At 36.3% G+C, this 24,266-nt stretch overlaps 2 protein-coding genes across 3 annotated transcripts in view; both read left to right on the top strand.

The window, feature by feature from the left end:
* pibf1 (progesterone immunomodulatory binding factor 1) overlaps positions 1 to 12,741 on the top strand; it is a 46,569-nt gene extending 33,828 nt beyond the window's left edge. For both annotated transcript variants that reach the window (XM_079813450.1, XM_079813451.1), the window contains 3 exons: positions 5,792 to 5,876; positions 12,088 to 12,252; positions 12,524 to 12,741. In XM_079813450.1, coding sequence (XP_079669576.1) covers positions 5,792 to 5,876; positions 12,088 to 12,252; positions 12,524 to 12,577 — 304 coding nt within the window. In that variant the 3' untranslated portion in view covers positions 12,578 to 12,741. The remainder of the gene's footprint in view (positions 1 to 5,791; positions 5,877 to 12,087; positions 12,253 to 12,523) is intronic.
* A 1,358-nt stretch (positions 12,742 to 14,099) lies between these two features.
* Positions 14,100 to 23,639, top strand: klf5a (Kruppel like factor 5a). Its single transcript, XM_079813453.1, has 4 exons — positions 14,100 to 14,522; positions 17,138 to 18,032; positions 19,280 to 19,339; positions 22,173 to 23,639. Exons 1-4 carry the CDS (start codon positions 14,352 to 14,354, stop codon positions 22,349 to 22,351), a joined length of 1,305 nt encoding a protein of 434 aa, XP_079669579.1. The 5' UTR covers positions 14,100 to 14,351; the 3' UTR covers positions 22,352 to 23,639.
* Positions 23,640 to 24,266: the final 627 nt, after the last annotated feature.

Here is a 24,266-nt window from a genome sequence, read left to right as displayed (position 1 = left end):
TTAAATGCTGCACAGAGTGCTGTATTTCAGAGATATGGAAGAGATTATGATGATAAACGGTTAGATTCGGAGGAAACTGGCTTTAAAAAAACTGAAAGGCAAACTGTGGTAATAACGAAACGCTATTGGCTGTTTCAAAAAAGGGAAGGAGCTGCTAACAGCTGGAGCCGTTTCAATGGAAATTACGTCAACACATTGAATAATGCTGCGTGTTCCAAGGCACTTCAGTGGGCCTTTAATAGGGCTGTATTTTCTACGGTTTTCTATTTGGATAAAAAAAATAAACTCTGTATTTATTTTAATAATAATTTTATTTCACATCTTGCCCAATGATGTCCTAAAAACAATGTTGATATTGAAGGCTATAAACAAATACAGTGAATGTAATGTAGGCATGTATTCATAATTTTGTTTTTAAACTAAAAATGAAAATAAAAACAAAAGCATATTAGCCTATATTTGATTACCCAATTATAATGGTCACTTTCATAAAAATATACATACTTGTAGGTTTAAAATTCTACATATGGCACATTTATTGAAATATGTATATTTTAGTCAGAATTATTGCGTTCTATTGCGCTCCGTCTTTTTGACGCAGATGCGCGCGGTGGCGCTCGCGGAAGTCTGAATTTTCACATGGAGATTCACATGAAGAAGCTCGTCCTCTCCTGACAGCAAAATAGACATATTTGCATGACTTTCTAACATTTACAGATGGAAAATATCCTTGTGAAATGTAAGTTATGCACTGAGGAAAGCACCACATTTCAAACGCATTAAACACCGCAGGTCTGTCTGTCAGCACAAGTATCTCTCAGAGCGTCTGACCGGGCAAGCTGCTTTAAACTAAACGTGTAAACAATATCTTACCAGTTATTTTAAAGCCCTTAATATAAAGCATGCTCAATCTGCGTACTCCACTATTTTTCAGATGCGTTCGTATCAAACTACTGTAGGCTATATCGATACTTCCGAACGGCGTTCGCCCATCCCTTAGGACCGACTGACCCATGTTCAACTGCTGTTCACATGGAACCCTTTTCCACTTCTGCCTTCAAAGCTCTCGTTTGAATATTTGCTACTATCTACCCCACGCGTTATGTATGCCCACACGCGATGACGTAATCAAATATCGATCGGTTTGTGAGATCGGCCAAGTTAGTGAGTACCGATCCAGTCATAAAATATGATTATCGGCCGATCGATCGGAGCATCCCTGTATTGAATTAAGTTAACAAAAAGTAATAACTTTTTTTCATATAACAAAAAGAACAATACACAAAAATGTATAAAGATTAAAGTGCAAAAGAACTATGGAGAACAATACTACAGTGAGGCCCCATTAGCTAGCATTAGTTAAAGGGTTAGTTCACCCAAAAATGAAAATTCTGTCATTAATTACTCACCCTCATGTCGTTCGACACCCGTAAGACCTCCGTTCATCTTCGGAACACAAATGAAGATATTTTAGTTTAAATCCGATGGCTCAGAAAGGCCTCCATTGGCACAATTCACTGTACACTCTCAAGACCCATAAAAGGTACTAAAGACGTGGTTACAAAGTCCATCTCACTACAGGGGTTCTACAATAACTTTATGAAGCAACGAGAATTGTTTTTGTGCGCCAAAAAAACCCTAAATAATGACTTATAGTGATGACCGATTTAAAAACACAGCATCATGAATCTTCGAAGCGTTATGAATCAGTGAGTCGATTCAGCGGTTTGGATCGTCAAAGTCACGTGATTTCAGCAGTTTGGCGGTTTGACACGCGACCCGAATCATGATTCGACTCGCTGATTCATAATGCTTCGAAGCTTAATTTCAACTCAAATATCTTCATTTGTGTTCCGAAGATGAACGGAGGTCTTACGGGTGTCGAACGACATGAGGGTGAGTAATTAATGACAGAATTTTCATTTTTGGGTGAACTAACCCTTATAATCCATTGACTAACATTAACTAACAATGAGCAATATCTACATTTGTTACAGTTAACAGTTAACATTCTTTGGTAATGTTAGTTAATAAAAACACAACGGTTTATTGTTAGCTCGGATCCATTAAATATAATATTAACAGATACAACTTTTGGTGTTAATAATGTATTTGTTAATGTTGAAATTAATATTAACTAAGATTAATAAATGTTTTAAAAATATTTGTATTAGTTTGTTAATACAAAAATTTAAAAGGCATCTTTCTTTTATCAACACTCAATTTTATGAACAAAAAATTATAATAATCTAAAATTAGTTTCATTTACATTATTATATATTTTGTTCTGCATGTAGTAATGTATCATTATTTCTTATTTATTTAATTTTAATCTAATAGTTATTATATATATTTATACTACGGGGCCGTTGAATGCTTGAATCTGGTTGGCTGATGAACGTTCTGAGGTGTGCAGTTATTTTCTGGGAGACGCACAGCGAACGTAGTTCCAGGCAGCTCTCTTGACCGCATTACAGTTCCATATCACTGCGCATAGTTAACTGTAATAACGGAAATTACAGGACTAAAAAACAACAATATGACAGACGATTTTCCTAAAGTAAATCTTAATATTTACAGTGAATATAAAACGTTCAACAACTGGGCGGCAGCAGTATTAGACAGTCCAGATGAAAAACAACAAAGGCAAGCTTTTCTGTCTCATTACTGAAATCACACATGCTCGCACACGCACTACAGTTTGCACAAAAAGCTGTCAGCGCTGCCCTGACGATTTGATCAGTTAGCCTATATAGTGGAGCAACTTAAAGGCTACACATGACATTTTTTCACTAGCGAGGTAATAACAGCGCTGTTTAGAGACGCACAGAGGGAGCCTAGTTCTTCACACAAGCGCTCTTTCTTTCTCTCTCTCTCTCGCTCTCTCTCTCTCTCTCTCTCTCTCTCTCTGTCGCTCTCATTCTCTTTCTAATAACTTTATTAATAACTGCAGTAGAATGCTATCAACGGCTCAAGCCTTCGTTAACAGCTTTAAAATGACGTAAAATAACTAGCAAAAGAGCTGTTGGATGAGACGCGGAAGAAATAGTCCTACTCACAATAGCGATTTAAGTACAAAAACCGGACGAATATCATTAAATATATAATCGGATCGATGTCTTGAGGTGTGGTAACCGTAGTATAAGCGGAATAATTGATTCCGGGCCGTTCAATTATTAGAATGATAATGCACACCCGAGGTGTAACGGCCACTCCGCTTCGCGTCGTGACCGCATCACCACCTCGGGTGTGCATTATCATTCTAATAATTGAACGGCCCGTCGTCAATTATTCCTTACATATATATATATATATATATATATATATTATATAACATTTATTTATATACATTTCTTTCTTTCAAATTTAATTCATAAAATGTTGATGATTAATAACTAACTAATATCTTATTTTTTTTATTTAGATCTAATTTATACTCATTTATTTTAATCTAATTATTATTATAAATTTTTTTTGTTTATAGTTTTTTTCTAGACTTTTCCACGGACCCCCTTTCACTCTCTTGCTTTTCCCCCGACCCCAGTTTGAAAACCTCTGCCTTATTGTAAAGTGTTACCGAACAATACAAAAGAATCAGAACTTTTTCAAACAATATCTAGGCTAGGGCGTGTTTTAGTCCAGATTAAAATGTAAAATGTTTAAGTTTGAAAAGAAATAGTCTATTAAGTATTTAAGTATTTTAGAGTTGTGATGAATACCATAGCGAATACAAAAATCTGAATATCTGTTTGAAACATTTAAATACTGTTCAGAAACAGAAAGCAGCGCAGCTTGCTTTGTTTATGGGGTTACCTGGGTAACGGCTGCATTTCTGCTGTTCTATCAGCACCATCTACACCGCATCCAAAATGTAATACGTCCCTACTATATAATATTCAAAAAACAGTATGTGAAAAGTCCCCAGATGACCTACGTACTACTTCCGCCAAGATTCTGTAGTGCGCATTCGATGGACACTTTATTTATGTAGACCGTCAGAACTTCATTCATACTACCCATATTCATACTATATAGAGCATACTTTTTTTTTAACAGTTGTGAAGTGAATGCAAATGAAAATTCAAATGTACAAATTTGATTCAATTTGTAAATTCAATGCGTTTTTGGCAGTCAGTGAGGTGTATGCAATTCATATTACTTTTATTTGAAGAGGTTTTTTTTTCTTTCTTTTCTTAGCTGCTTCTATCAAGCCCTACAGGTTGTGTTTGTTTACAGCTCAGTGGTTAATTCTGTATAAATGGACTCTCAGGTAGTATACTAAGAGATAAATACCTTCTGCTCATTATGTTTGTCACCTCTCATTACTCATGCGATATGCATGACAAGGTATTGCTCTGTTGAAATACAGTGTTTGTCATGTATGACCTTCAGTGCTGCATTTCGCATGATTTGCAGGTGATTTTTAAAATCATGTATGATGATTAGAATACATTAGCTATGTTTCCATCCAAAGTTGTGAATTTAACTTGCAAAATGGGAGTATTGCATAAAACATTTGCGAATAAAGCATTGTTTCAATCCAGCGAGTCAAAGAGAACAAAATTGTCACTTCCTAATAAACTGCCGCCAAATATCACTAGAAAAATGCAAGCCACTGAGGGTCTTTTTTCATGTATAATAATAAAGACGAAACACAATAATCACAGTAATGTTATCTTGCTTTCGGAGGCGGATACCAGTTGTGTAAGACGAGGTAATTATTCCGAACCATTTGGATGAAAGTCACATGACTTTTTTTGATTAAGGAATTTATTTGGTAAATGTGTTTCCATCGTAGTTTATGTGCATGTTTTCGTATCAGATAAAAGATAATTGAGCGCATACGTTTTTTTATACACATTTGTAGAATTTATGCACATCTCAACGTTTCCATTTGTGGTTTTTTTATGCAATATCCCTAGATGGAAATATAACTAATGTATCAGTTGTTTGTATTGAATGGTTGCGGTTATTTACATCTCATTAATCTGCTGTAACTTCTTTAGTTCCTATTGTTCAATTATTTTGCAATTTTTCACATAAATATGATTTAATATTTGTTACTGGCCAGTGCACACATTTCTGTATATGGACAGGACACATTATCCTAAAGTTGTCTACATGTATGACATTGTTTAATCCATACGTATAGTCACAAATAATTGATTGGTTGAGACTTTAATGGGTTAAGTCAGGGGTTTTCAAACTCAAATATGATGAACCTTTATGAGGGACCCACTTCCTAAAATCCATCTATTTTTATGTACAAAAAAACATTTAAACTGTTAGATACATAGTAAGGGTGACATTATAAATACAACATATTGTTTCCCAACTTAAATTGGCTAGTAATGTTGGATGTTTAAACCTGAAGAAGAACATTTTCAATTAAAAATGATTTGTATAAGCAACTTTCACAATAAATGTATGTAAGCAGCTCACGTACTGCGTTAAGAATACTGCCTTACAACCCCAGTGAGTGAGATAAAGGGACTATAGTGAGAGAAACAAATTAAAGACAGAAAGCAAACATATGCAATTCTTTAATGTATACTGCAAGAAAGGAGAGAAACATTTAGAAATTAATATTCTGTAGACTTTATCCATTTTTGCTTCGTCTTTTTATTCTCTGAAATTTTCTGGGGACCCCTTAGAACCTTCTGGAGGACCCCTGGGGGTCCCCGGACCCCAGTTTGAAAACCCCTGTGTTAAGTCATAAAAATGAAATGAAATATCAGACGATACTAACCTTTCAATAGCGCTTACACTCTTTTTGTATAAATGTCCACAGTGCACTACGGAAAGAGAAGACTGCACTACTGCAGGTGAAAAACAACATGGCTGCGGATTTGGAGAGACTCCTGAACCACAGAGAGGTAAATGCTGTGTCAGCAGATAAAAAGAAAATCGCACAGTGCCTTAAGTCTTTGATTGTTTGTTTTTCCTCAAGAATACGATTGAACTCCCTATGTTCCAAAATACATTTGATAATGCCGTTTCCTTTTTATACTTTTTGGGGGAAAATAACTTAAATAAAAGAATAAAAGAAAAGAATATATAAAAAAAAATACTTGCTTTAAATGTTAATTGCCTTGCTTATTGTTGTAAATTATACCAAACCCAACATTTAGATTTGGGTGTGTTAGAATGGCCAGATCAGTACCACAATACAAAAATAAATAAATAAATGATTGTCTTGGGTGGACAGAGTTCTACATGATTAAGTTGCAACATTGTGAATCATACATGAATTATTGTGCTGTCTGCTGTATTACATTTTTTGTTTTGTTTTGTTTTCTTTTCTTTAATGATTGAAAAAAAGTTGTCAGCAATGATCTGTCATTTCACAATTGTAGTTGCATTCCCATCAAAAAAATGGAATTCATCAATATGTTAAGGGGATAGTTCACCCAAAAATCTGCTTTATAATGGCAGTGAATGGCAGCCCAAAATTTGGACCGCCGTCTGTATTGTCGGATTAAGGGTAAGCATTTTGAACTGCGAGAGGCATTACACTTTCTTCCTAAGTTAAATACGGAAGGCGATCTGCCGGAAGCTATATGTTTTACTTTATAACGTGTTAAATATGGATATTTTTCTTACAAAAACCCATCAATTATCTTCAGAAGGCCTTTATTAACCCCCAGGAGCCGTGTGGATTACTTTTATAATGGATGGATGCACTTTTTTGCTCTTCAAATTTTGGGCTGCCATTATAAAGCTTGGAAGAGCCAGGATATTTTTTTTATATAACTCCAATTGTATTCGTCTGAAAGAAGAAAGTCATATACACCTAGGGTGACTTGAGGGAGAGTAGCTAAATCATGGGATAATTTTCATTTTTGGGTGAACCATCCCTTTAAGTCTATCTTGCTATATTAATTTATTTTGTTTCTCATTTCGCACAAGGTCTATATCATAGGACCTAAAAAAATACATTTTGTTTGACTGACTGACTTTTGAGTCAGAGGTGTTACATTTTATTACAGCAAACAGATCATAGTAACCACTGACTAACTTAATGAGAGAGTTGAATTTCATGATGAAGGCAAGTATTATAGTATTATACATAATACAGAAGTAATTTGATGAACAACCTACTATAACGGTGGTCAAAATGACCATTCAAAAACCCTGATAATGTAACATATTGTAAATACAGAATAAAATGTTACTGATTGTTTGTTCGGTCAGTCAATCTCCCTCATGACTTTTTTTCTAAGGATGAATTTCTTAACTGTTTTCCTTGAGTAATTACAGTGTTTTGTAATGTGGTAATGCGAGTGACATTTTGATTAATTCTACATTTTATTAATTTTAGTCTGTCAAATATAGGCTGCTGTATTTTACAACAAACCTTTTTCGCTTGCTTTATTACTTTTTAAAGTGGAAAGTGGGTTCCATTTTAAAGCAGGTCCATATCTTGATGCTTATAGAGAATTCAGTAGAGAAGTAGTTAATAAGTATTGATCAAATAAAATAATACTACTCCAAGGTTATTAATTAAAAACTGCTTTTGTGTGCAACATTATCATACGTTGTCCATTAAAGGTGACAATGTAAGAGAGTAGTTCCCACACACGCAAGCACACAGTCTAGTCTAGGTGTGTCCTCTTTCATTGTCATCCAGTCATCCAGCCTGCCATTCCAAACAGTGGTTGCACTGCGTACCTACAGTTTATTCTCTTAACAAGTCATACCTTCATCAGAAAAAATTGTAAATTAAGATGCCTCAGTTTTGTATGTTTAGGATGCCTGAATACAGTGCAGCTCAGCTCAGTTGCGGCAACCACTTTCCTAGAAGTTTAGAGAGGCACTCTGTAACTAGAAAATCCAGTCTCTCAGGTCAACTGTTTCCCATGCTCAAGTCATCAGATTAGCAATAACCTTGCATCTTGTGGTTGCTTATGATGACAGACAGCTGATAGTTTGCCTCATTGAGGGGAACCGATGTGTAACGCCATAATCTACTTGACCAATGGTTTCTGAATATAGTGTTTTGATAGACGCGGTAGGGAACAATGAACAAGAAGTCAGTGCATCTTTGTGAAAAATTGTTTGATTTACTCATTTACTCATTTTAATAATGTCAAATAGCATTTCTCTCAAATGAATGGTGATCCTGTATATTGAAAGACGCATGAAGGTACACTACACCTCCTCTGACATTCTGAACTCTCCGAATATTAAGGGCAGGGTGTAACTGATTAAGCACCAGTGCAATATGGAGCTATTTTCAACCAAATACTGCTGGCACACACTGTGCCGACTTCACAACTTCCAGTGGCATGTTGGCAGAAAGCATGCAATCCTCACAGACAGCTGCTCCTCACTGGTGCTTTTTGGCATGCCAGTGCATATGGTCGTGCAGTGATAAATAGAAATATTGAATGACTCTTGCGCATCGGGCTGATCTACATTCGCCGCTGAAGTGGGCGGTCATGTGCTAGCAGGGGATATTTGACATTGCCGTCGTACGCGAGAATAGTATTCGTTTAGTTAACCTTTTGTTTTGACACCAAGACTTGCATTTCTTTCAGCAGTCTTTTCTGTACATTTTTGTAAAACATTCCTGTTGCGTAGTATGGAATGTCTGTCCCCTTTTGCCCAGTTTTATTTTAAGACCTAAAGCGTTGTGCAAAATACTGTACCTTTAACAGACTTCTATATCTGTCACCAGTGCTTTTCTGTACGAAAAGCTTTTTGGCGTCTGTGATTTTTATCAGCATGTTGGAACACGAGTATTGACAGCAACTCACAACGTGATCTGACATCAGAGAGTCGTTTTCTTTAAACGTATTTTAATGTATACACACCAGTCAAGTAAAAACATGAAGCTTTTTTTTTCTTTCAATGCCGCCACAAATTGCTGATGAGTTGTAGCTGAGACAAGACCGTGGTTTGACACAAGAATCATAAACGTATATTAACTCGCTCATTAATACACAGTTGTCAGCATGTATTTGTTTTCATTATAATCCTACAGTACAAAAGCAAATAGTCAGATCTTCATAATCTTGTTTTACCTTTATTTATCTTTTAATAAATATGAAGAATTTTGTTTTGTTTTGTTTTATTATTATTTTTTAATATATTTGGGTAACACTTTATTTTACAGTGTCCTTGTTACATGTAGTTACTATAGTAATAACTACAAATTATGCATAATTACATGCAACTAACCCTAAACGAAACCAAACCTTAATCCTAGCCCTATAGTAAGTAAGTACATGTAGTTACTTAATATTACTCAGTACTTAAAAGTATATTTAATTTTACAGTGTAACAAAAAACCCTTAAAATAAAGGGTTACGCTTTATTTTAAGGTGTCATTGTTGCAGTGTAATTATATATTTAAGTACGGAGTAATATTAACGTACTTACTATAGGGTTAGGGTAGGATTAGGGTTTGGTTGAGGGTTAGTTGCATATAATTATGCATAATTTACTGTTATTACTATGGTAAGTACATGTAACATGTGAAACAAGGACACTGTAAAATAAAGTGTTACCAAAAAAAGTGTAACCTATTTGTTTTGTTCGTAACCGTTTACAATAAGGTCCCATTAGTTAATGCATTAACTAACATTTAACTAACAATAAGCAATACATTTGTTACAGTATTTATTATTCTTTTTTTTACGTTTGTTAATAAAAGTTAATTGTTAGTTCATGTCAGCTCCATTAAATAACATTAGCAGATACAACTTTTGATTCATGATGTATTGGTAAATGTTGAAATTAATATGAAATAAGGTTAATAAATGCTGGAGAAAAAAAAATGTCATTGTTAATTCATGTTAACTATTGCATATTTTTTGTTTGTTGTTGTTTTGTCTTGTTTTATCAATTTATTTTATTTATTTTTTTTTATTTTCAAATATAAAGAAAATGTTTAAGTAAGTGATATTGTAGCTTCGCTGTTTTAAAGCAGCTTTTAATCCTCAAAATATGAGTTATTTTCTTTACTCTCTCTTTTAATGACATGTATGCAGAAACATTTTTCGGCAGACCTTCATCTGTTCTCAGAGCTGTATTACACTGATGACTTCAGAATAATGAAAGAACACTGTAGTTTTAGGGCGTTTCCTTCAATTGATTCAGAACTATTTACACTAAAGCAGGGCTGTGTGCTTTGTAGAGGTGCTCTTAGGGCACCCCTTGTAGGTTATGAAGATACGCCTCCATTACCATTGCACCTTTAAACGGAGTGTTTACATGAACCCCGAGGCTGCTTCAGGAGTCTTCTGTAATATTGTTCGTTCAGGTGGTGTATCGTAAGCCACTTTCGATTAAAAAAGGAGAAGGAAAAAAAGTTTCAGCAAATGACCAATTATGCATAAAGCAATATAACAAGAGCGGGTGCGGCCATTGTAACGTGTTGTAATGTGTTGAGGCTTATTATACAAAAATTGTCTGTTATGCTTCTTTGTTATTTTTGTTTTCTTCTTCAAGTTATTTACCTATAGCGGCAAATGAATCGGAAGTCTCTGCACATCCGCACAAAATAGCTTACTTCCGCGTTGAAAAAATAAGGTGGATGGGTAACCCAAAAATGAAGTTATTTTTATTCTCGCTCATGTCATTTCAAAGCGAGTTTATGAAGGAGCTCCTTTCCATACAGTGACACTGACCTTGTCTGTCAAGCTCCAGTAAGGAAAAATTGTGCCATAAAAATACTACTGTTAGTAGTCTGTACTAAGGCCCGTTCACACAAAGGACGATAACTATAATGATAAAGATATAGTTCTAAAAATTCTTCTAAAAATTAAAAAGTCCACACCACAACTCTAACGATAATGGCACAGTAGTCTCAGCATCAGACGTCACACCCACGGACCGTTGGCTGAACGTCTGATGCATATGGTACACTTTTCTGGAAACACTTCAGGAGTTTCGAAAGTCTTCATCTGATTGGTTGAATTCTACAGGATGTCCGCAAGACGTGTGTTGCGTTTTTTTTTTAACGGTTCACCTGGAAACAACTCCAAACTCTCTTGTGGAAGAAGAACGACATTGTGTTTATAACTGTGACAATGAGCGTTTATACGCTGGGTTTTATGTGAAGTTTGCGGCTCCATTGTTGCATTAAACTTGAACAGCGTTCTTGAATTAATAATTTATAGAAGCACGCCGGTCTGTTATTGCAGGGACATCGACTTTACATTTTCACGTCCCTAAACATGACATGTAACAAAACAAACTGTGATTGGTTGTGTTACATGTCAGTCAAACGTCCTCTTGGGCGGTCCTTGGCCAATGAAAGTTGCGATAGAGTCCAGACCTTCTGCCGTCAGTCTGAAGGTCTGGCTACGCGAGACTAACTGCCCAGTGAAACAGTATTGTCGGAATCACTTTCTGTGAGGTGAACAAAACATTGACAGCCAATCAGAATGCAATTCATGAGCATGAGCATTTAAAGTGTGGTGTGGTCACTAATATAGTTATTGTTATCTTTATAGGTTCTTGGTGTGAAATGGCCTTTACTCTTAATATCTGTCAATCTCCAAAAAGGACAAAAAAATAACCCATAAAAGTAGCCCAAGCAATTTGCGCACTATATTCTATAGTCTCCTGAAGCCTTACGATAGCTTTATTGCAACTGTTTTGCAAAAATTCAGTTACGAGGCACCAAGAGCTGATGGCATATGGCGTTTGTGATGTGCCATGCCTTTTTTTAAATCTGAACACAGTTGTGAGTAAAATTTCAGAACTTTGGCGGAGGAAAAGGTTTTCAGTCTATGATGACTCAAATTTCTTTTTATAATATTTTTTTAAATTGTTATATGCTTCAGATATTTAGCTTTACAGATATGATCACTATAAACTGTTGAATGGAAAAAAAATGCAGGAATTCAAAATGTCCCTTTTGTGAGAAATTATGAGCGAATAATGTTGACATCCAACATCAGGACACGTGGGGTGTTTATGTTTGCCGTTTTAATTTTAATTACCCTACATAAGGGCATATCACTGCTGGCACAACAAGACTGCAATGGCTCTTTTTATACCTGTTGTGAAGGGGAAGCAAACTAAGATCTCTTTTAACCTCCTGGCTTCCATTGATTTGTTCTTATTCTGTTGCAGGAGCTTTCTGTCATGAAGCAAGTACTTATTAGCATGCGCTCGCAGCAGCACGGTGGACCTCTGTCTCTCGAGACCGATGGCACGGGGACAGCAGTTCACAGACCCAAAGCCGTAAAAAGCACAGACGAGGAGCAATACAACTATGGTCCCAAACCCACAGTGTTTGTAAGTTTTACTCGTATATACATGAAGAGAGCCTTTCAAAAGGGCAAATAATATCTTCTCTGGGAACCAAAAAGGGACATGTTTTAAAGTTATTTTGAACTGCTGATAAATTGAATGAACTTTTTTTTTATTGAGCTTGCCGTTGGGGCTGATATTTACTTTCACATGAACTTTTACAAGATTTATAAAATGTTTTACTCAAAGTAAAGTCCAAAGAAATGGTCAATGATATTTAACACTGATGTTTTTCTTTTTCTTTTTCTTTTAACAGACCAATAAAGAAGCTCCAGAATGGTATAGAAAACTCAAACGGAAAACTAAGTAGGGACTTGTTTAACTTGTTTAAGAGTTTTAGGATGCTCCATGTTATGCAATCACGGATAAAGGTCTGTTTAAGTTGTAGAAGACTTATTACATAACTAGTTACACAGGTTTGTTATGAACAATGTGAACCTTTTTTAAATGGTAATAAATCATTTTATGTAGTCTAATAGGTGTGTGAATTTTTTTATTGAATTGTATTTTTAATTTTAAAAAGTATATCAGTTTTTAGTAGTTCCGGATGTTTAAACCTGCATACAGTATCTGTAAAATCTATAAAACATATCTATATCAGTTGATGGTATATACATCTCTATCCTTCCGTTTGATTCGTAACACGCGAGACAAGCTGTTGATATAAATAGACGAGCGCATGCATACCTTAATCGCAGCAGCATCGCGCGCTTATTTGTGTCATCTTAATGTTATGCACCACAGGCTTGAATGTCCAACAAGAACAGCGGGGTGGCAGTGATCTGCAAGTTATTGATTAATTTCATTGATTCAGTCTGCTTGAGATGGATATTTTTTATTTGCCGTGTTGTGTTGCTTTTAAAATTATGGTAAACATTTATTTACTTACGGATCATAGCCTACCGTCTGTAAATAAGCCTTTGTTTCCCAGCTTTATAAACGGGAAGCGCTGGCAGACATATTTTGGTAGCATTTGTACCTCGTTGAGGATTCCAGTTCCATTAACTATTATTTAAGAAAGTATTCTATTTGCATTTCCCTTACAGTCAGTTGCTAAATAACGAGACCATTTCAGATTAATAAACCAGATATTGGCCTATCAAATCAGAAATATGTTCCTGCACAGAATGTATTATTAGAGGTGGCATAATGCGATCGAATATATAGCATAGGCCTATGCATTAATACAAGCAGGCTACCAAACAAGTGCCAATGTAAAAAACAATAATTTTTATAACTTATTTTTTTTTTAAATAGCACTTATTATTTTTTAAATAGTAGGCTACTTATTATAGCAAATGTTATAATGTATGGCCTATCTTTAACTACACGTCATCTACAGCATAACATAGTGGTATTTGCATTCTGTGAGTGAGTAACTGATTCACAAATCCATTCATAAAGTGTTTGATTCACTAAAAGAACCGTCTCATAAGAGTCGGGAATCAGACTACCCTGACCACGATTAATGTATGTTGTTGAATCACTTAAAAGAACCGGTTCACACGAGTCATTCGCTCGAGAATCGACTGAATACGAACAGGTTTCCTTGTTATGAACTCTTCACTCTCTGTTATAGTTATTTTGACAGAACTAAATAAAAAAGAATGTTTTCAAAACAAAATGAACTTTGAATTAACTTAATTGGCCTATAAAAATAATAAAAAGGCTACCCTGCAGAACACATTATTGCTGTTTATAGTCTGTTGTGATTTTTATATTAAGTAGGCTATTCTGCACTGCCGTCATTATTTAAATGCTAAGGGGAACACGTAAGGCTGGACAGATTTAACTCCGTCTGTTTTGACGGGTTTGTTCCGCTGTGTAGTATCAGCAGTAGTAAAGGTGTAGCCGTCTCACTTTCTCTGTCCCTGACAGAGTCGGGCCCCGCCCTTTCGGCGATTATAGGCTACATATATCCCGGAGCTCCAGGAACGGAGCGAGACAAAACGGGATATTACTACCGACCGCGCGCACACATACACGCACGGGTGTCATTCCATGCACCATACACTGACTTCCCCTTCCTCAACGTCTATCAAAACACATTTCGCGGACGCTCTCTCCGTCACATCCACGGGTTTATGGCCGCTACGCTTCTTACGATGAGCGCTGCGCTCGCACCGGGACAAGATGACTTTCTCTCGCTTCTCAAACCCTCACTATCCGACGGCTTTCAGGAAGACTCCTCTCTGTTTTCCTTTGAAGTCAAGAACCCCGATACGGAAAGGGGCATATCAAACGACTATTCTCAGGTAAATTGTTTTTATCAGTTCCTCTGCATGGTGCTCGAGAAGATATGACTGTATCACTGCGTGAATTAAAGATCATATGCATCAGTCGTGTGAAAGGTGGGCCATTGTAGATGATGCGGCACGCTGCACGCCTGCAGTCCCATCAGCATCATGCCTCATAAAACGCGTTAAGCGATTCTTTCATTTGAGGAACTTTTCTATTTCGTAGATAATTTTTTTCTTCCCTCAAATAAATGTATATTATACATTTAAGTTGAAATAATAGAAATTAAGAATAGTATGTTGTCCCTCATCCAGATTTTTAAACCTCCCATTTTCAATGGACGCAGGACAATTTTACTTTGCACGTTTAGCCTACCATAAGAACTTGAACATATTTCACTGAATTAGTTAATTGTGTGTTTATCTTTATTTTTTCATTGTCATTGTCATTACTATCAAACCAAGTTCTTTAGAGAGAACAAAACATATTCTGCTCATTTCACCTGACTTTCTGGTTCTCTCGAAAATGTTATTTACATCAGGCAAAGTTACAATTTTAAGTTGAGTTTTCTAGGTGCTACATCCAAAGTGTAGGTTGTTATTTGAAAGTTAATTAATGTATAGTTAACTTCGCAAATTCAGTGCTTATTCCGTGTTCTCCAAATGTAAAAACAAACAAAAAACATTACCATAGCAGTCATTACCGTCACTCATAACATAGGCCTAACGTATAGCTTTGAAGAATCGTCGTTGTCCAACTCCAAAGCGTCCTCAATTTGAATAATCTGTCATTGCTTCTTCAAAATGATTTTGGTGATGTTTTTTTTTTTTTGGGATGGGGGGATTTCCCCGTGGCTGTAATGCAGGGGAGAGTTTGGGCTGGGTCGGACAGCGCACAGACTCGTGTCAGTTGCTTGCAGTTGGTTTCTTGGCTACCGAACCGTCAACAACTGACTCCCCCTCCCTACTCACCCACGCGCGCTGCTCTCGCGCTCCGAACTGAAACTTCCCAGCAACGCCGAGCCTCAATCTGAAAACTTGTGAAAGAGATACATGTCCGGCGAACAGCTGGAAGATCTAAATCCAGAAATAGCTATGCGTAGCAGCCGCGTAAAGAGCACTTAAAGAGCTCTGGCATTCCGTGTGTGTAGGCTATGTATGCAGGCTACTACGTATGTGTGTGAGTGAGTGTTTTTATTTTCCCCTCGTGTTTATTCCTCTAGTGACTCTATAGATGTTACACTCAGGAGGGAGTAATGAACGAGTCTTGATTTATTCTTTTCTGCTGATTAAGATTTTATGATAATTGGGTGGCATTTATTTGGAAAGGCTGAGCAATCTCTCCAGCATGCTTTCCACCTGTCAGCAAAGTCTGTTTTGAGCTTGTGGTATGAGCGCTGTTTTACAGTCTTAGGCGGAATGTAGCAGAGACATATTGAAGAAGACTTGATAAATGCTTTACCTCTGACTGCTCCATACAGAAACACAGCCACTTCATGATCACAGATCAGGTGTTAACCTCAAGTGCTGGTTTTTAGGTTTCACACAAAGCATTTGCAGGTAAAATACCTTTACCTGCACATTTCTAGTAAAATTGGTGGTATCATTTTTATACTTTCATGCGATCATCTCATGTAGGTAATACTGTTATACTATAAACATAATAAGGGCAAATTAAATTAGATTTTATACAATATTTGCTCAAAATTTACAGAGAGAGAAAAAAAATTGAAATGATATATTATTAATTGATAAGATTTAAAGATTGGCAAAAAGGGCAAGTAACCTAATCGGCCAGCATTGACATGGTTATCGGTTACATCAAAATACCAATTCCTCAGTCTGGCCATCACTATAGATGTACATGCCATATTTCCATATAGATCCAACATGCTTGCCTTTTTATATAAGAAATTTAAGTTTCTTTGTATTATTACACGTTCTAGGTTCATTGACTGCTAGTTAACTTGTTGTGTTAGCAAGTCCAATGCTCATCCTGTTTTCTCCAAATACAAAAAAAATTATAATAATAATAATTCGTCATTGTTCAAGATTTCAAGAAGTCAAAGTGTCCTCAATTAAAGAGGAAGGAAATAAATATCAGCCAATTACTCCGCCTGGCCAATAAATTGGTTTGTCAGTTTATTTTTACTTGCTCCAACATGCTTGTCTATTCATATGAGGGACAATTAAATAATGCATTATTTCATAACACAGATTAGCAAATAATCACATAGCACAAGTGTCCTGAAGAATACATGCTAAAATGTATGTTTGTTTTTTTTTAAACATAATGCTTAATATATTTATATTGTAAGTGTCTACCACGTTGAGCAGTCCATATATTTGTACTCAGAGCCAGGTTAGCTTAGCTGAGTAAGCAGGCAGGTTGGCCATTGTTGTAAGAGTAAGTGAACATTTGCATTCTTGCAAGCTTTTCTAAAATTTTTATGTATACTGTGTTTGTACTCTGCCAACACAAGCAGTCCCGGGAGATCCTGCCAGCTTTGCTGACAAAAGCAGCGTATGCAATATTCCAGTAGTTATTATTCTGAAATCTGTTTACCTTGTTTGCATTTAATGGCCTTTACAACTGCATTTACAATTTGGTGCTTCTCTCTTTTGCTCCCTAGGCTAAATTAGAGATGGATAAATATCTGTCTCCACAACCTGTGGCTCTCCCCGACCTAAAGAAGTCAAGACGAGAGAGCATCTCCGTAATGGACCAGTTTTTCGGAGACGACCACTGTTCCCCATACAGCATCAACATGAATGTCTTCCTGCCCGACATTGCGTATCTAAGAACGGGCTTGTGCCGGCCGGCACGGCCTTCGGTCTCCTGCCAGGTCAAAACTGAACCTGTAGCGGCGCCTTTCTCTCACCCAGAGTGTCCAGTTAGCACAACCGGCTCCGCTCCATCCACGCTACCAGATTTCACCAGCATCTTTAACTCGAATTCCACTTCGGGCTCTGGAATGGACACCATGGACGATAACACTGGGGTCTTTGTCAAGCAGGAGATGCAAGGCTTTGACATCCCGCAGGATGGGCCACTCTTCCAGCTCCTCAACTCAGAGCTGGACGTCCCCCATCAAGCCGATTCTCACTCTCACGCTCACTCTGTGCCCTCACAGATGGCCACTTTCCACGACCTGCACTTAGCGAGCCAACAGACTGCTTCCAAGTCATACTGTGGCATGCCCTCCGCCGGGTACCCTCTCGGCCCAGGTCACTTTGTCCATCCTCAGGGTCAGGCTCACTCGCAGCTCAAAATGCCCTATCTTCCCCCTACGCCTCCCACTTCGGAACCTGGCAGTCCTGACAGACAGAAGGAACTGCTTCACAATCTGACACCACCACCATCTTACGCCGCCACTATCGCCTCCAAAATGGCTGTCCATGTGCCCAGTCACCCGACCCCCACCTCGGCACGACCTTCCGCGGCCAATGGGTCCATGCCTGTCCGTTACAACCGAAGGACAAACCCAGACCTCGAGAAAAGACGGATACACCACTGTGATTTTCCAGGTACAGAGAATAAACAAATTGTTTCCGCTGAACTTAAGTAAGTAAATTGTGGCAAGCTAAAAAGCATATAGCCAAATTCACAAGATGCTCTTGTGTTTTCTGGAGCACAACGCTGCTTTCTTACTCACACGCTTGAATCCACTGTTAAATAATTCAGAGACGGGCAAAGCCTTTTAACCAGTGCTCAAAACGAATGCCAAAGAGTTGACGTCAGGCTAATTGTTATTGAATCCTGTTGCATCAAATTGACTGGGCAAATTGTAAAACGGACAAGCCTCACAGTGCCATTAATAGTGCATTTACGCTAAGAAGCTGCATGTCTGAAGCGACGTGCTTCGCAATTAAGAACCCATCACTGCTTTTCTTCACTGAGTGGGGTTTTACTGCTAACGACATGAGATGGGCTTTGGATTCCTAATTGGAAAAGAAAGCATACTGAAACCAAATAACAGGATGCTCTTATTTGTGACTGTGGTGAGGAGTGAACCAACCGATTTCTCTGTTGGTGACTTAAAAGAATAAATTGCTCTCTTGTCGTACTGTTGATGCATCAAACATTAAAATGTCATTGTTTGGTTTTATAATTTATAACTGAATAATTCTTTTTATCAAAAGCCTCCCAGCATGTTTTATCTCTTTAACTTTTTTTTAAATAGTTTCCCCTTTATAAATAGCCTCCCAACATTTTTATCTCTCAAGAAAATGAAAGCATTCTTTTCATACTATTCATGCGTCAAGCATAATAATTACATAGTTTTTTTTAATGCTTATAATTTAAATATTTAATCATTTATAATAACATTAATAATATTTTTTATCAGTTTTTTTTTTTTGCAAATGCAATCAAAATAATCGCATTGTACTTAACACTTATAATTTATCATTTAAATACTTAAAAATGTACAATATTTATAATTGATGTATGTTGCGTTTTCAATAGCCTCCTAACATAATGAAAATGCTCTTGTCATGCTGTTAATGCATCCAACATAATAATTGCATTGTTTTTAATATTTATCATTTAAATATTTAATGTATAATTATTTTAATAATTATCATTTTTATTAATAGCCCCACAACAATGTTTACAGCCTTAAAATACGCTTGCCATACTGTGTATGCGTCAGATATAATAATTGCCTTTTTAATTCTTATAATGTATCCTTTAAGCGTTTATAATTATTTTATAATTTTTTAAACACCGTACTTTACTGTTGTGAGTAACAAAAGCTGTTGTCTTTTTTTAGGTTGCAAGAAAGTTTACACCAAGTCGTCCCACCTGAAAGCTCACTTGAGGACACACACTGGTAAGAGTTCTCCAATTAAAAATGGTTTTATTTATGCTCGATAAAGCTGTCCTCCTATTTTGGCACTTTACTGTCATGTTGCCGGGCAGAAGTGCGTTGTTGGCATGCACATGCGTTCATTCTTGCACGATGCCTGAAAGCTATCCCGCGTCGCTTCCTAATATGAGATTGCACCAAAACCATGCCCAAATACATCAGCAGGAACAGCCTTTTCGACTTCCTTTTTCCATATCAAATTTTACTGCCCGATATATGAATTACTTCTTGGCAACATTTGAAAATATCAGTAGAAAACAATTTTCATTGTTCAGTGTTATGCTCTCTCTCTCTCTATATATATATATATATATATATATATATATATATATCTATATATATATTTGGAGATACACATTTAGCATCTGGAAGTAAACAGAAAAGAGCAGACCTCACTTGACCCAGAGTAGTGAATATTCATACATTCCAAACTGATAAACTATTGTACTTATCAGGCCATCAAAAGATTGAGATTTTTCCATCTATAGATTTATATTTTATGTCACCAAAGTCCTGAGCTGTATTACTTGCTTATACTGGTTGTAAAGCATTATTATGATAAGATAACAACACCCACTCTTTTCTGTAAGTCCTGACGTGGCATGATTTAGTCTTTTGACAGTGTTGCTGTATTTGAATAAACATCATGTCAGAGTGAGATTTACAATTACAGTGCAGGTGCTACTTTCAAATTCATAATTACTTTTAGTAGACAACTGTTTTTTTCCCCTTGTTTTTTCTTGAGAACAGGTGGGTCAGTTTAACACACACACACACACACAGACAAATCTAAATCATATAATATTTATACAGCGTTTACTAAATAAAATGGAAGTTTCCTACAAAAAGGATATTTTATTTTATTCACACTTAAAATATTGTCTTTTGTTAAAAAGGAGTCTCTCATACTCACAAAGGCTGCATTTATTTGATAAAAAAAACACAGTAAAAACAGTAATATTGTAAAATAGTAATATTATTACAATTTAAAATAACTGCTTTCTATTTTCATATGTTTAAAATGTACTTTATTCCTGTGATGTTTTGGTGCTCAAGAAATATTTATTAATATTAAAAATGTTAAAAACAGTTGTGCTGCTTTTTTTGTTGTAATTATGATGCATATTTATTCAGGATTGATGAATAGAAAGTTTAAAAGAACAGCATTTGAAATAGAAATCTTGGTATGACTTTACAATAAGGTCTCATTACTTAACGCTAGTTAATGCATTAACTAACAATGAGTAATGCATTTGTTACAGTAGGTGTTCATTGTTAGTTAATGTCAGCTCAGGTCCATTAAATAATATTAACAGATTCAACTTTTGATTTTAATAATGTATTAGTAAATGTTCAAATTAACATGAACTGCGATTAATAAATGCTTTAGAAGTGTTTTTCATGGTTAGGTCATATTAACAAATGTACTTTATTGTAAAGTGTTACTGAAATCTTTTGAAATCCTTTTTTTATTTCCTTCAATTTAATGCATCCTTGCTGAATAAAAGTATTCATTTAATTGAAATATATTTATTCAATTATATATATATAAATATAAAGAGAAAACCACACCGTGTCCAGATAACCACTCAAGATAAAACCCAATCCAACCAGTCCCTGGAGAGAAGAGAGGAGCCTCAGGCACACAACGCATGATATGCGCAATCCAAACAAGTCATTACAGGATCCCTGTTCAGGGCTCTCCTCACAAACGTTAAAGCTCAAGACCGGCACATGTTCTGACGTTTTGCTAGTTAATTGTTTTTGTGCGCCACACCTACTGCATGAGGTTGAAACAGCTGAACCTGCAGTATCACTCTTTATAGTCCTTCGGCTCCCATTTTCTATTACTTAAAAGGCAATAGCCCAGTTGAATGATAACATTGTGATGATGTTTTCAGTTTGATATCATTTGCGCTGATATTTCAAATAATCGAATAATAATTCAAATGCTTAAAGCGCTTAATGTTTACAATGCACAGCTCAAAAACTACAAATAATTGTCATAATTTATTCAGCTTCATGCGATTCCGAACCTGTATGCAGTTTGTTGTTCTTTATTTTTGTCCGTTAAGTCAATGTGGTCCAATGTTGTTTTGGACCCCGTTGACTTTCACTGTATGGAGTTAAATCATTCTTCGAAATATCTTCTTTTGTGTCCCATAGAATAAAGAAAGTCATACGGGTTTGGAACAACATGATTACAATTTTTGAGTGAATTATCCGTTTTATCTATTATGTTATCTATTATAGGACACAAAATGCTTGGTAAATCATCCTTTAAGTAGTCTAAATATAAGATTTGCATCTGTCATCAACTATCCAAATGTAAAGCTTTGAAAGGGTTGTAATGCATGCGTTGAGCTGGCAGGATTTTCCAAAGGGATTAACAAAACGACTTGAATTCGGGAGGAAGAAATAACCGTGTCGTCTTTTGAAAAACACACTTTAAAGCATCTAAATCTGAGTTCTGGAAAGGCAAACATCGTGCTGCTATTTATGACCGACTATGAGTTTAGTCTTGTCAGCCTCCACAAACATACCAAAATCCTGAAATACTTTAATCTTAGTTAAGTGAAGTCTATGAGGTAGCTCCACACCTCTCGGTATATTTGTTATGGTTACTAGCAATGACAGAAAGAGAAACACTACCCACACAGATTACTCATTTAGAGTATTACTAACGTATTAGTGAAAAGAAACCTGTTTTGAATGCTATAGTTCCTTCCACGTTCTAGTCGTGACGCCATGTGCTTCACCTTAACCTAACTTGGTGTCCATTGTGCCCTGTGTTCAGGTGAGAAGCCGTATAGGTGCACGTGGGAGGGCTGCGACTGGCGGTTCGCACGTTCCGATGAGCTGACGCGTCACTTCAGGAAGCACACCGGAGCCAAACCCTTCCAGTGTGCCGTGTGCAGCCGCAGCTTCTCTCGCTCCGATCATCTCGCCCTGCATATGAAGAGGCACCAGAATTAGACACACATGCTTATTATTATGCACATGAAGTGATAACAGAACAACTTATTTCTTTCTCTACGCCGCGACGAACCTTATAATGTTTAGGGTAATCTTCTCTCTCTGACCTGTCGAGAGCGTTGAGCTGTCGACTATAAACTGAAAAAAAAAAACTTTGATATTGCCATGAAAGCCAATTTCTTGTGGTACCTATCATGATGCCCGTTCCTTTTTCCTCTCTCTTTTGGTTGTAAAGATCACATTTCTGTTAAGAGCCTTATGTGTCATTATTGTACACGAGACTTGGCTCTCATCCTCTAATTGGAAAATGAAATGTTTTTAATGAAATGGAACTGTAAAATATACAGGATTCGTTCTTGTACATCTGCAAAGCACTAAGACACATCTCCCATTTTTACTTTGCACTTGAATTCGACTGGAAAAGATGAATATCTATGTATGATAAATACTTTTAATATATATATATATATCACTGGAATAGTTACTGCTCATACTGGGGTTTCAAGTACACAGCTTATACTGCGATTCCCTCTTTTTAGTTGCTGAAGTATTTATAGCTTTGGATGATAATGTGCTGCTACTGAACAGCAATTATTTCATGAATTATTAAACGATGGTATAGAAAAGCAATGAGAAGTGGAAAAGGGCTTTAGACAGCTGTGTGATTTGTACAGTCCCCTTTATACACACACAGAAGCATGCCGACCATTTGTTTTCCTACTGTCATTGATGCATAAGCTCATATGAATGTACGAGACCACAGTGACTGTTCTTTTGAAATAATGCCTTTGGATCACATTTCATCTTAAAGTGCCTTTTCATGTTTGTTTTTTATCAGCAGCTAGGACTTCTTGTTCAATAAAAATGCAGCAGATTACCATTATTTCACTATTACCGCGATTCGGCTGCCTTTCATACGTTTCAGAGAGGGTTAAAGTATCACCTGGATCTTTCTTGTAAAATCGATGTATTTATTGCATTGGCTTTGTGAAGTGGAATTTGACAAGTTTTGTGTAATTGAAATGCCTTAATGTAAATACTATGACATTTTATTGTAAATATTATTTTGAATTTTTTGTTTTCTTTTCTTTTTTGAAAAGGAGGGCATCATATTGCTCTGGATACTGGCTGTGTGACTATTTTTGTTTCTTTGAATTTTTTTATATTTCACTTAAACTTATTTTGTAGATTATATTTCTAAATTAGTTGTCCTCATGACAAACATTTTTTGTCTACTGATTGAAATGAATTCTAATAAAATCAACTTCATAATGCTTTTTACAAACTGAACTTCCCTTACACGTTTTCTTCTGTGTTAAATTTCTACTGTATTCATTTATTTACAAGATTATAATAATGTGTTTCCAAGTGAGTTATTACTTACGGAGCCCCTAAGGGGACTTTTGGACTTTCTGCACGTACGAGAAATATTTGTACCAGGTGGCCGCTGCAGATTTAAAGCCATGTTTACGCCTGATATTAAGATGCGTTTTGGTCAATCGGATCACAAGTAGAACGAGAGAGACACCCGTTTACACCTGGTACTTTAATCCATATCTTTTGACCACTGTCATGATTTCTTTGAGGGGAGGGTCTATTGGCGGGTATATGTATGGGATTTTTCAGATCTTTAAATCTAATGAATAAAATAAGATTTACATATGAACACGACAGAATGCGATGGGAAAAAAAACATACGGAGAACATCAGTTTTCGCTTATTTGATAGCCGCAAGATCACACTGAACGCTGTGAGTGTGTGTTAGAAATCAGGAATGGTGAAAGAACATCGGTACGTTTTTCGTCTTCAAACCAAACTTGGGTCTCCAGCCGACAAAGTTTAAATCCTGTCTGGCAGTAAGCAGTCTTTTGTGGTGTCCCAACACATTCAACCACATGAGCGTTTACACTACGAA

Source organism: Gobio gobio (genome assembly GCF_949357685.1).
Source record: "Gobio gobio genome assembly, chromosome: 3".
NCBI lineage: Eukaryota > Metazoa > Chordata > Actinopteri > Cypriniformes > Gobionidae > Gobio > Gobio gobio.
The sequence above is the reverse complement of the archived record's forward strand: the minus strand, read 5'-3'. Positions and strand labels throughout refer to the sequence as shown.